At 45.5% G+C, this 13,462-nt stretch overlaps 3 protein-coding genes across 3 annotated transcripts; all 3 read left to right on the top strand.

Moving 5' to 3' along the window:
• The first annotated feature begins 343 nt into the window (after positions 1 to 343).
• Positions 344 to 6,284, top strand: grna (granulin a). The gene is made up of 9 exons (XM_086056760.1): positions 344 to 426; positions 591 to 710; positions 2,095 to 2,176; positions 2,243 to 2,343; positions 3,090 to 3,243; positions 3,999 to 4,096; positions 4,181 to 4,411; positions 5,220 to 5,483; positions 5,988 to 6,284. The coding sequence occupies exons 2-9, from the start codon at positions 591 to 593 to the stop codon at positions 6,129 to 6,131; spliced, it is 1,194 nt and encodes a 397-aa protein (XP_085912886.1). The 5' UTR covers positions 344 to 426; the 3' UTR covers positions 6,132 to 6,284.
• Positions 6,285 to 6,895: 611 nt separating this feature from the next.
• On the top strand, positions 6,896 to 10,874 carry rundc1 (RUN domain containing 1). Its single transcript, XM_086056759.1, has 5 exons — positions 6,896 to 7,457; positions 8,285 to 8,443; positions 8,782 to 8,980; positions 9,042 to 9,122; positions 9,277 to 10,874. Exons 1-5 carry the CDS (start codon positions 7,065 to 7,067, stop codon positions 10,140 to 10,142), a joined length of 1,698 nt encoding a protein of 565 aa, XP_085912885.1. The 5' UTR covers positions 6,896 to 7,064; the 3' UTR covers positions 10,143 to 10,874.
• Positions 10,875 to 11,182: 308 nt separating this feature from the next.
• On the top strand, positions 11,183 to 13,197 carry rpl27 (ribosomal protein L27). The gene is made up of 5 exons (XM_086056762.1): positions 11,183 to 11,257; positions 11,748 to 11,830; positions 12,507 to 12,676; positions 12,780 to 12,890; positions 12,971 to 13,197. Exons 2-5 carry the CDS (start codon positions 11,750 to 11,752, stop codon positions 13,017 to 13,019), a joined length of 411 nt encoding a protein of 136 aa, XP_085912888.1. The 5' UTR covers positions 11,183 to 11,257; positions 11,748 to 11,749; the 3' UTR covers positions 13,020 to 13,197.
• The last annotated feature ends 265 nt before the right edge of the window (positions 13,198 to 13,462 follow it).

Raw genomic sequence — 13,462 nt, 5'->3', positions numbered from 1 at the left:
AAGCTTTATAATGAAACTCGAATCAAGCAGCATTTTTTAAGTGGGATTTATTTTAAATTTTCCAGAATATAGCAATTTTTAATATCACATAGTTTAAACACAAGGAAAACATACATTTTATTTATTTGTGTCCTGTAATTATTATTATTATCATTATTATTTATTTATTTTTAAACAGAATACTTGTTTTTGATTAATGAGCTTACACAAGCATGCCAAAGAAAACGGTACTTTAAAGAATAAATAAGCCTGATCCATTTGAAGGTATACTTGTTCCAAGAAACAGGGAAATGGCATATGGTAAAGTACCTCAGTGCTATTACAGTAAATGGGCGTGTTCAAAGCAGCACTTAACTTTGTACCCTAGGAAGTACTTTGACACTGTACGCTGCTCCACTCAAGAACGATTCACAGCGTACAGTCAAGGTAAGAGCTGCATTGATCCGTTTCTTTTTTTTTTTCTTTTTTTTTTTATGATTATTCTTCCGAGGCCTAATGTGCGCCACATGCTTAGTGAGAATGTTATCTAATATCGTGAATGCGATCCATTACTATTGATATGTGAGTGTGGTTATCAAACACGCTTTCAGATGCCGTGCCTGGCTGTGTTCTGCTGGGCCACGCTGCTTCTGGTTGCGGGTCCGCTTGGTGGAACGTGTCAAGAAGATCACCGAGCCACCAGCAGCTTCCAGTGTGGCCCCTCCGACCAGGTGAGCGCACACATGCGTAACGTTACCCCGCAAAGTAAGCCCCCAAACTATCACAGACGATAGAAACCTGATACCGAATGTACTACAGTGCAAGGCTGTTTCACGTTTGTTATGGTGAAATGATATCACCTACAAAGTTTCTTCATGTTGGAATAACCTAAAAAAAGAAAATGCTGACACGGCTGGAAATGGAAACAAATTTTAATATGTTGTATTAAACAATAAAATATCAATTTTGCAATGAACGGTTTCCCGAATTAATGGTTTTGCTTTCTTTTTGTCTTTTTTGTTTTTTATTGTTATTTTCATGCTGATCAAAATAGGAAATGGCAACAGGTTGCTGAAGTCACAATTTGAGTCGCCGTGACCAATAATGTCAATGTCTAAACATTTTTTGGAGCACTGCAAATTTAGGGTGATTACAGAAATGTAAGGATTAAAGCAAGTCATTCATGAAATTTTGGAAAACGGAAAATAATACTGGTTAGAAAAGAAGAAGAAGAAGAGAAGAACTGCTCCAATTTTCAAGGACGTCTCCTGAAGCATTGTTGTGCAATGCGTCCCAATTAGACACCTGGGCAGAGAGACGCTCTCCCTCTTTGCCTTATCTCTTCTTATCCCAGGAACTTATTTGCCTCCCTAAAAGCTCTACATGGGAATAGTTTAACTGATAAGAGTAGACACATACTTTATTCATCCCATGAAGGAAATGAAATGATCACAGCAGCATAATTCACACGCACATTCTCATATTAATAATAAACGACCACTAAAGCGGAAACATTGAGCAGCTGGACGTTACATAACTTCAACAGAGTTCCTTGACGCTGAGAGGGTGGCAAAGCAAAGCTTTTGTCCAAGTGAAGCTCCTCAACTCACTTTAACATAGCTCCTTGGCACCAAAATCCCACAAGATGACAGGGGAGCACTACTTTTGTCCAAATGAAGCTCTCCAATTCACTTCAACATAGTTCGTTGGCACCATTATGACACGAAATGGGAGGAAGGGACAACTTTTGTCAAAATGAAGCTCCCCAATTCACTTCTTGCCAAGAGGCTGGAAAAAGGTGTCAAAGTCCTACTTAAATGGCTTTGACCTGAGCATGAAAACAGCAAATAGGTTGTCGGCGAATAACAGAAGATCGGTTCCCCCCCAAAAATCCGTATTCATGAATTCAAAACCGCAAATACAAAGAGGTTCACTGTAGTGCGAAGTATAACATCATTGGCAGTGATAAACGGTCTTCTAATACATCCAACACAGTGCGTGAAACTGACACTGTTGAATTAATGAAATGCAGCTGATGCGGTCATCATAAAGTCACGTAGTGCAATCAGTCGCATTCTGAGCAACGTTCTGAGTGCAAATGGAATTTTCCTCCAGGGACTGGCCTGCGCTGACGGGAAGCGTTGTTGTCGTGAGGGTCACCGCTGCAGTGCTGACAGCATGTGGTGCTTCAAACCAGGTTGTTGTTTTTTACAAAAATGGTCGAAAGTTGACTAAATCTTGACGTATGTTGTCTCTTGCGCAGAGGCGGTGGTGCTGTGCGGCGACGGGGTGTCCGAGTGCCCCAACGGCAGCACTTGTTGCGAGACCCAGCAGGGCACCTGGGGGTGCTGCCCCCTGCCAAAGGTACAATCGGCCGATAGCTCGGTTGACGTTACAAATGATTTGCCTGTCTGTTTCAGGCAAAAGTTGCCGGGTCAATTGCTCTCAACTGGGATCGGTGAAAAAGGGGTGTGGGCACTGATTCTCAATTATAAAATGTTCAAACCATTTGCGGCTGAAGCAACACAAAAAGTGGCACGGCCGGTGAGAGTCGGGCGCTAAACTTCCAACTGCGGTTGCGGTTGTCGGCTTCCCGCCTCTGGTTTTACATCGGAAGACAGAAAATTCCATGGTGGACTTCCCACGCGCCATTTTGCATCAGTACCTCACACTCGGGACAAGGAGATCGTAAAAACACAATTGCTTTTAACACAAAACTACATGGCTAATGAATGTTAAGTCTTTGAATGTCAAACTGTGTTTGTAGCTGGCGGAGTTCCGCTTCTGGTACTCTGGTCAAGAAGCCGGCAAATTCGGCAGAAATCACGTAAAAGGCAGCTTACGTGACCAGAGCGTAAGAGTCTAGCTATGCCCAGCGACAATTGCTTTCGACACAAATTCTAGTCAAGGCCGGTGGCTCTGTTACCACTCAACTCCACATTTTCAGAGCACTTTCAAGCAAATGCAACAAAGTGCCGTGGCGTACAAAAAGGGCAAATGCTATCGACACGGCCTTGTCACTCATGGTGAGCTCACTATACTGTGATGTGGAAGTGGCGTCGTATGCATCTCCCAAATGCCGACTTGACAACAAAAGGCCGTCCAAACAGGCCGTGTGCTGCGAAGACAAAGTGCACTGTTGCCCCGCGGGCAGCCTGTGCGACATCGAAGGCGCCGCCTGCGTCTCGCCGGGGAGCGGCGAGGATACGCCGATGTGGGACAAGCTCCCTGCCAGGAGGAGGGCCGACTGGGAGAACCAGCGAGGTCAGTTTTTTTTGTTGTTTTTTTTTCCCTCCCCCAAGGGACTTCCTCATTCAGATGAGCGGTTGTGTCAGCGCGGAGAAACCGTTGATGATGTTGGTGTATGATTAAAAGCTGAGAGGGGAAGTGTGCGTACCAAGTGTTGGAACTAGTAGCATTGCCCACCGTCAGCCATGTTAGGCTATCGTGCTGATTAGGGAGTTTCGTGAAAAGTGGGGGCATGTTTTGTCGTTGCGTCAACTTATGAAGGCAAGATTGACCTTTGACCTTTGTTGCAAGTGAACATTGTCCTCAGATGACCTCCTTAAGATCAAAGGCAATAGCCACCCAAAAAATAACCAGATAAGCAGCTAGTTACCTTTGACTATTTATCAATAATTGGATGAAAATTCTGGGAAAAAAATGTGACTTTTTGTTTTTGGCCTATTTGACCTTGTTGTGACCATGATGACCTTTTGCCGTTGACCTCGAAGCTTTGACCTGCAAAAAGCTTGGAAACCAGAGATCCTCCATGGAGAATATCAAATGATTTGGTGTCAAGTTGATGTTGATTTACTGCATATTCTAGTGCAGCTGGCCAAGTGTAAACTCCAAACAAACAAACAAAGGAGGCAACCCATCATTGAGGTGGGCGTGCTTCCAAATGTTACTTGTTCTCATTCAGGTTTTACAAGTTAGGAGGGATTTAGCACGGTGAGCTTGTTGTTTTTTTTTTGTAAACATGACACATGTCCGTTGAATTCAAACTGCCTTTGCAGCCAACATGATCCCCTGCGACAACAAATTCCATTGCCGAGATGGCACCACTTGCTGTAAAAACGCACAAAAGGCCTGGTCCTGCTGTCCTCTACCAGAGGTAAGCCCACGGCTGCAAATGTAAACATTGAGTAGCTTTGGCCTGCTGATTCATTTTGTTTGTCTTTGGGGACTCTCTTCCCAGGCGGTTTGCTGCACTGACTTACTACACTGCTGCCCCAAAGGTCACACGTGCAACGTGGCCGCTCAGACTTGCGATCTGGAATGGCGCTCTGTGCCGTGGGTGGAGAAAGAGGCCGCGACGCCCAGGCAGCAGGAACAGGATGTGAGATGTGACGCCACGCACACGTGTGGCGACGGCACCACCTGCTGCAAGACCCGAACAGGAGCGTGGGGATGCTGCCCTCTGCCTCGGGTGAATACTGTTCACCGCTTACTTTAGTCCGACAATCGAACCAATCGAGTAACCAAGCTACAATTAACCCCACTAACCAAATAAACTCACCAATCGACTAATGGACCCAACCAACAGACGCACACCAACTAACTTACCAGTCAACTAGAAACCAACTAACCACTGGACCTATTAATTAACTAACCAACCAAACACTAACTAAGCAACAGACCAACAACCAACCAGCAAAGGAAAGGGCCACCCAAACTACTAATCAACTAACTAAAGGACTACCCAAACTACCAACCAACAAACCGATAACCAGCAAACATGCACCAACTATCTATCGGACCAAACTAAAACCACACTAACCACCCCAAAAAACGAACCGGCCACTACTGACTGACTGACCAACAACACAACTAATCAACCAACCAACAAACTGATCACATGTCCTTTTAACCAACAAACGGACCAACACGCACACTAACTAATACATCCACAAACAAACAACCCTATCAACTGACCGACCAACCACCCAAACTACAAACCAAGCAATCGTACAACTAACCACCCAACTTAACCACCAACCAACCCATGCACCAAGTATCTAACCAATGAATTACCTAGCTAACTTACCATCTTACAACCAACAAACAACCCCCGATCTTGCGCTTGTTATGCTTGGCTGGAAAAAAAGTCCCCTACTTTGACCTTGTGTTTACACTTAGCCCAGTTGTCCTGAGTCTGCATTTTGGTCCAGCACCGCTGCTTGCGAAAGCATAAGTGAGAGTTACGCCCTACTTAAGTCTCACTACCTCTTTGACAGGCCGCGTGCTGTCCCGACGGCAACCACTGCTGCCCGGCGGGCTACACGTGCGACGAGCAGAAGGCCAAGTGCGTGAAAGGGCACGTGGCCGTCCCGTGGTACCCTAAACTTCCAGCGAGCGCCTCTTCGGCGCTCCCGCCGCGGACCCTCGTCGCCGCCGTGAAGCCGGGATTCGTGCGGTGCGACGAGCAGAGCCAGTGCAACGACGGGCAGACCTGCTGCAAGATTTCATTCACCGACTGGGGATGCTGCCCTTTTGCCAACGTACGATCGTTATCTGGCCGAGCGCACAAGTGTCAACAAATACAATAAGAATAAGAAAAACTCTCGACATATCATTGAACACGTTTTATTCAAAATGTAATTCCTCATAAATAATAACATAATACATTCTGGATACGATTTTACATTATTTGAAAATATGTTTAATTTGATTTAAGAATTACGAATAACAAAAACACTGGTATAGTTCAACTTATTACAATTGAACATTTTTCATAAAACTGGTTTTATTTAAAAAAAAATAGGCTACATCTAAAATATTTGTCAGATATTAGGTGAATAATGTCAATGAAAAAAACGTAAAATACACATTTTTACATGTCAAGGTATTTGACTAAAATTAGATACCATTAAAACATGACAATGGTTTTATTCTTCAACAATTTTACACCTTGCACATACAATCATGTCAACTCTCTCCCAATAACCTGGCCCATCTGTCCGATGTGAGAGATTTCTAAATCCTTTGCTCTCCTTTTCTCACAGGCGGTGTGCTGCAGCGACATGCAGCACTGCTGTGAGACCGGCTACAGGTGCACTGCGGGCGGCAAGTGCATTATGAACGACAACCTTCCCTGGCTCATGTTGCCCTCCGACAGCAACAAAAAGCAGCAGCTCGACGTTGTGTGAAACACTGCTCTTTTTTTCCCCGTTTTCACCATATACTGCCTACAACACAGCAATGTGAAACCACTGTCCACCTTTTGTATTGTACTAAATGTTATGATTTAAGTATGTATGATCATTAAAGGGAAAAAATTATTTGAAGCTCCAACTGCCCAACTGTGTCTTCGCAAGTGTTTTTACTCCTAAAAAGGAGCGAAAATGCCCCCCGCCCCCCCCCAAAAATTGACGAAACAAACATAGCAATTCCAAAGTACTGTGCAAGAACGCCCCCAAGTGGTTGTGAGCAGTATCGGTATGACAAGCGACCGTACAGTAGTGACGGTGCTTCACTTCTGATATTTTGCGACTCATCCTGTGATTGGCCGACGCGTCTATGACGTAATTGTGTATTGTCCCAAGATTTTCCGCTATTAAACAAATTAAAACCCCTCGAAATTAAATCGGTCATTGGAGATGACTCTTTGATCCTGTATGTATAGAGCCCACCTGTTACACGGTCCTGCGTAGTTAATTCTGCTAACTGGCTAACAAGCAACAAACGACAACAAACACTTTTAGCCTTGATCTATTGGTGCTATGTAGGGGTCATTAAACAGTAATGATAGACTACATTTTGATTTCCACAACATATTATTTATTAACTATTAGCTGAAATTTCACTCACACGGTGCTACCCTTCGCTAAAACTGCTACACTTCCGGGTATTCTGTGATTGGCTATAGTATAGCGTCTCCGTTTTGACGTAGATGATCCGTATTTCCGGATCTCCTGTGATTGGCTGACGCGTATCTCTCTGACGTATGTTTCATTTTTGCATCAAGATGGCGATACACCTGTGCCTATAACGGTGATCGCCTCTGTTTTTTCCCACGAACCAGTCAATTAAAACCTTCTAAACCGAGTGAGAATTGTTATTAAGGGGTGCCTCCGTCCACTATGTCAACGGAGGAGCTTTCAGCATCGGATAGCGAGGCCGCGCTGGCCGGCACCGGCGAGCGCTGGGCGCCGGTGGGCGCCGTGGCCAGCCCCGAGGAGGAGCGCGCGAGCGGCGCCCAGTCGAGGCGGAGATCCTCGGTCGGCGCAGGCGACGTCGACGAGGAAATGGCGGGGCGACTGAGGAAGCTCGAGGAGGAGCAGGAGCTTCTCAACTCGTCGCTGCTCGCCCTCACATCTCACTTTGCTCAGGTGCAGTTCCGACTCAAGCAGATCGTCCACGCACAGAGCGACGAGAAGGAGAAGATGCTCACCGAGCTGGAGGAGTTCGCTTTCCGGGGATGCCCGCATGTGCTCGGCTGCGGGCCGCGCGACGCCCAGCACCTCCACAACACGGTGAGAGGACACAGACAGAACGTTTCAGTTGTTGTCAAGGGAGTCTTTAGTTTGTTGCGTTTACTTGCCCAGGGGTAGAATATCTTTACATTTGATTCAAATTAAACCTACCTTTTTTCCCCACTGCGGCCATACTACTCTGACATTGTTCGATTCTCGTCTGAGAAAAGGTGTTTCATAATAAATGGTTTGTACTGAGGCAGATCCGTGTTGCTACCAAAACATCTGCTTCCTGACTTACACCATTAGGCAGCATGAACGTCATTTAAAAAAAAAAAAGGTCTGCAGCCGATGTCTTATTTGATTAAGGCTGATGTGTACTCAGCCAGTGTTTACTCCCTGTTCTTCACGTCTTTATTTGTCACCCTCACACATGCTTCACCTGCAGGAGGACCTGGTGAGTCATTCATTTGTGGGGGGGTTTTCTTCTATAAATACACTCATACAATATTAAATACACACATGCAACCAAAAATATTCTAACAAAAATCTGCCTTTACAGAGGTAATAATGCTCACTTTTGATTGTCAGAGAGGTATTCATTTAACAATGCATTTATTATGTGGCTGTAGTAACTGCACAGCATCTTACTGAGAGCTGTTCAAAATATTATGAACCCATGGGGACCAAAAATATTAGCGTTGTAATCCGACAGAATTATTTTTGCTTTGACTGATCTTTCTAAAGTTTCACATCTGACTGATATATGCCTATGCCGCTTGTCATATTGTCTGTCTACATGTGCTACCGCAGTATTTGTGTGTGTACGAGGTATTTCTGCATATTACGCCGTTCCAATCAATCTCGCGCGTGGATTTGCGTTCCAGAGTGAGCGGGAGAAGCGTGAGCGACTGGAGGCTCAGCGGGAGAAGCAAAAAGATCTCATCTTCCAGCTCAAGACGCAGCTGGACGACCTGGAGCACTTTGCCTACCAGGAGGGCAGCTACGACTCGCTGCCGCAGTCGGTCGTCATGGAGCGGCAGAAGGTCAGCACGCCGTCGGCTACTTGCTACAGTAATTCCGCGGGGGATTCGCGACCGTCACCGATTCTCCCGGACATCCTCGCTTTACTGGCGGCTCGCGAATGCCAGGCGCTAAGCTAACTTGCTCCGCACAAGCTCTCTGGGCGGCACCTACAAGCTGTGTGGTGCGGATCCTCTCCTAAGTGACTAATCGGCTCCTCCGTGGCGGCAAATAAGCCGCTTCTAATACGTGGCGCTATCACGAAAGGTTGACGAGTAGCCCAAGCATGCAAAGAAACACACAAATGGACGCCCTGCTTTGCGAAAAACTCAATTTTTGCCGACCTCGCCACGATTGTCAGGTCATCATCGACGAGCTGATCAAGAAGTTGGACGTCAACCTAAACGAGGACATCGGCAACCTGTCGCCCGAGGAGCTGCGGCGGCGGGTGGACGCCGCCATCGCGCAGATCGTCAACCCGGCGCGGGTGAAGGAGCAGCTGGTGGAGCAGCTGAAGACGCAGATTAGAGACCTGGAGATGTTCATCAACTTCATCCAGGGTATGCGCTGGACTCAACATTTTCTTGCTATTGTGGACCAAACGCGTTGTTGTCCTCACAGATGAGGTGGGCAACCCTCTCTTCAGTCAGCAGCCCCTAGCGGCTTCCGCCAAGGCCAGAGCACCCAGAGGGACGAGGACTGGTGAGTGAAGAATTAGACTATTTTTTTCACCGTAAAAAAATATTGTTTGATATGATTCTAGCTTTTTTCTCTTCTTCTGTAATCAGCAGTAGAACATTCCGCTAGACACTATTAATGGACTCATATTGCCCGGTTGCGTTTTGTAACTCCTCAGCGGACCCGGAGCAGGCGCAGAGGATGCGCGAGACGGGCCTGCAGCTGATCCAGAAGGCCCTGGCAGTGCTGCAGATTTTCGCCGCCAGCCAGTTCGGCTGCTCGTCCGGCCAGGCGCCATCGGGCATGTGGCCCCAGGACTTGGCGCAGCGCGACTACGGCCCTCTCCTCCGCCGTCTGGAGGCGGCCGTGGACAAGGTTCGCGTGCTGGGTTCCCGCCACCAGCCCGGCCCGGCCCACGTGGTCAACTACACCGGGAACTCGGCTCTGGGACCGCGCGATGAGTTGACCGCGTGCGTACGCAAGGAGCTGGCCTTGGTTCTCAAAGACTTGCTGGCTCACGGTCTGGTGTCACCGTCCCAGACCGTCAGCCTGGTCCTGGCGCCCATCTCCTGCTTGCTGCCTCATCGGACGGCCGGCCCCCAAAGCATACACCCCTGGGAGCTCTTCGTCAAGTACTACCACTCGAAAAACGGCAAGGCGTTCGCAGAGTCGCCCGCCCGGCAGCTCTCGCAGTCCTTCAGCCTGCCAGTAGGGGGCGGTCCGGTGACCGTCACCCCCAAACAGTCCCTCCTGTGGGCCATCCACACGGTTCTGAAGGAGCACGGGCGCTACAAGCGAGGTCCCGACACGGAGTTCAAAGCGCTGGTGTGCATGGCGCTCAACGAGCAGCGGCTGGTGTCGTGGCTCAACCTGCTGTGCAAGGCGGGCACGCTGGTGCACCCGCACTACCTGGCCTGGAGCTACATGGCGCAGACAGGCTTCGAGGGCGCCCTGCGCATCCTCGGCCGCATCAGCCACCTCAAGTTCGATCTGCCCGTCGACCTGGCCGTGCGACAGCTCAAGAACATCAAGGACGCTTTCTGACCACGCCAAACGCAAATCAATCATACTGTGTATGTGTGTATATATGCTGTATATGCTTAATTATTAATTACAGTGTGTATGTATGTATGTATGTATGTAATATATATATATATATATATATATGCTTAATTATTAATTACAGTTGAACTGGTCAATTGAAAACCAAATGTGGCCCTTTACCCACCCCATGATAGCTTTTCTAATAATTTTCTCAACATTCCCCTGCCGACAGAAAGGAAGGACATGTCCAGTACTGAAAATTCTTTTCCGAAATGGCTGAGAATCCAAAAATAAGGCACTTGCCCAGTGACTGACTTTGTTGCTTTTCATGTTCCATTTGAAAATGTTTTATGTGATATGATTGTAGGAACACGATATTGGTTGTGGCAAGTACGAATCTTCTCCTTGAATGTAAACGCCATAGTTGCTATTAAAGTGCTACCTACTTGTGTGTAGTATGTTTCAAAGTGCTAACAATGACACCAGCACCAAACCAAGAGTATAAAAGTAGTCTATCTTGTTATGTATAGAAAAGTTTTAATTTATTGTACCATATCAGCATACTTGTAAAAGCAGCTGACATGCTGAATCATGAATATGTAGCTATTTATGTTATTTTTTTTTATCCTAAACACTAATAATACATATGAAGTAATTTTGCTTTCCCACGTGCCCGTCATGTGTCATGAAGAGTTGTCGTTGGGAACAGATTAAATGTGATTTAAGTCCTGAGCTGCTCGTGGGTTTTCTTGCTTCTTTTCTGCAGATGTTACGCTCTAAATTCAAAATACATCATATAAAGACTATACTGTATTTGCCTTCCCATAATAAACGATACAAATTTTTATACAAATTGACAATAACTGACTTGAACTTTAAGAAAGTACTGTAAGTGTAAATAAAGTGCGCAAAAAAAACGTAAACAAGTACCAAATACAACGATACACATAAAAAACATAATCTAAGTATTAAATGAAGCAAAAAAAGTAAACAAATGGCCACGTATAAACCAATTAAAATATTTCCGGAAATGACGTTGAACACTTGCGGGTCAAAGTTCGCGTAAACCTCCTCCACTTCCTTTCCTACCAGCGGAGGCCATAGAAACAGTTCCAGTGAGTCAATTTTCTTCGGGATAATCGTCAAACATCGCGTCCAATTTGGCGCATTTAAATATTTTATCGTATCGGATACTAAGTAGACACTCTACTAGACGTAACGCGATTGTCATGTCCGCAAATACACGTCTGATAAGTTGTTTAAATGAGTATTTACGGCTGCGGATAGATTCTGTGGCGTTGATTCCAACATGGCAGCCTTCCTGTGTTTTACCACACTTGTGCTTCTTGACACTTGTTTGCTTCCCATTACATATGTACATTTGAACTCGGACAACATATTAAACGTTTCCGTGGTATTTGTATCGCACACGATATGTAGTCAACGCGGCATGGGAGTCATATTTGTACTTGTTAGCCACAGGATAGCTAAAGCTAACATAGACAAAAAAGACGTAGGTTGGTGCTGCGTTCCTTCGCTTTACATGATTACTTACTTGTTATACTGCTGTGGAGTATCGTAGCTTATGGTTTCTTGTCCGTGCAGAAATGGGCAAGTTCATGAAACCTGGCAAGGTGGTGATGGTCCTCGCTGGACGCTACGCCGGCCGCAAAGCTGTCATCGTTAAGGTACAGTAAGACACGCGAAAAGCTTCATGAGGTTCAAGTCACTTGAGCAGCCGCTGTAAAACACAACTGAAATAAAGGCAAACTACTTACCCGTTGAAGACACACTTCATGGAAGCAACAGAAAGATGCTTTTACGAGCCACAACATTTCAAACATGTTAAGGATCGTGCTGACATGCATGGGAAGTTGTTTTCCAAGAGGGACTATGCATTATTACATCATGTGCTTTACACAACTGATATTTGATCACAAACTGTGGTGCAAAATGACTGATAGTATTGCATCTTACTAAGTCAGTTGTGACAATCTTCTTTGTGTGTGCGTGTCTGATTTATACTGCCACAGGTGGCCACCAGAAGAACAGCGTAATTTCGATCGCCTCGAAGGGGGAAACGGTTTAAATTTTTCATGTTCTTTTTACAAAGTTCAATATAGAGTGCTGTTTTTGTTATTAATAAAATCCCATAGCATTTTTTTTCGGGGGGCGGGGGGGGGTTCGGTCGTCTGGAACAGATGAATGACATTTCCATTTATTTTGAATTTGGAAGATGATTTGAGGATATGAGCGTGGTCACGGAACAAGTGCAACTCGTATCGCAAGGCACCAATGTAATTGCGTTTGAAAAGGTTCTTACCTGATGCGTGTCTGTGCTGGTTTCCGTCTCGTGTGAATCAGAATATCGACGACGGCACGGCCGACCGGCCTTACAGCCACGCCCTGGTCGCCGGCATCGACCGCTACCCCCGCAAGGTGACCGCCACCATGGGCAAGAAGAAGATCACCAAGAGGTCCAAGATCAAGGCCTTCGTCAAGGTCTACAACTACAACCACCTCATGCCCACCAGGTCAGCGCTTGGGCCTCCTTTGCTCAACCTAAACCACTTTGCGTGGTTTTGCCGCATAGTTGGAGGTTTGAAATGTTTTTTTTTTTTTTTTTTTGTCACGTAGATACTCCGTGGACATCCCCCTGGACAAAACGGTGGTCAACAAGGACGTCTTCAGGGATCCCGCTCTCAAGTCCAAAGCCAGACGTGAGGCCAAGATTAAGTTTGAAGAGAGGTGAGCGTCCCTTCCGGAAAGTGCTGACCTGTAAAGTTCACTTTGGCGTCATCTTCATTGGGTAAACTTTTGTTTTGCAGGTACAAGACGGGTAAGAACAAGTGGTTCTTCCAGAAGCTCAGATTCTAAATTCTCCTGATTTCAATAATAAAACTGTTAAAGAAAAAAAAAAATGTTTGTGCGCTAAGCTTTGTGCCCAGCCAACCCAGCATTTACATAGTTTGGTAATATTTGTTGCATTAATGTTGCTGTTTTTCCACAAACTGGCAAATATTTTCTTTTGTCATTAAATAATTTAGCAGCACTAGTAATGTTGTTGATTCAATTAGCGTTAGTCATTCCAATCACATCACAATTTACAAAGCTTTCAATCGATCATTTAAACCATATCAAAATTTACAAGAAAAAAATTAAAGTGAAAAAAAAATTTGCCATATAAATAGGAAAATATTTGTTAAGTCATTTGCGGTTAGTGGATTTTAAAAAATTTAACAAGCAACATCTTTTTTAATTGCTTGTCAAAAACAACAACTTTAAAACCGGTTAATCGTCCTGTATGTAATTTTTCAAAA

Source organism: Filicampus tigris, chromosome 16 (assembly GCF_054856515.1).
Source record: "Filicampus tigris isolate MCC_2025a chromosome 16, RoL_Ftig_1.0, whole genome shotgun sequence".
Classification (NCBI taxonomy): domain Eukaryota; kingdom Metazoa; phylum Chordata; class Actinopteri; order Syngnathiformes; family Syngnathidae; genus Filicampus; species Filicampus tigris.
The sequence above is the reverse complement of the archived record's forward strand: the minus strand, read 5'-3'. Positions and strand labels throughout refer to the sequence as shown.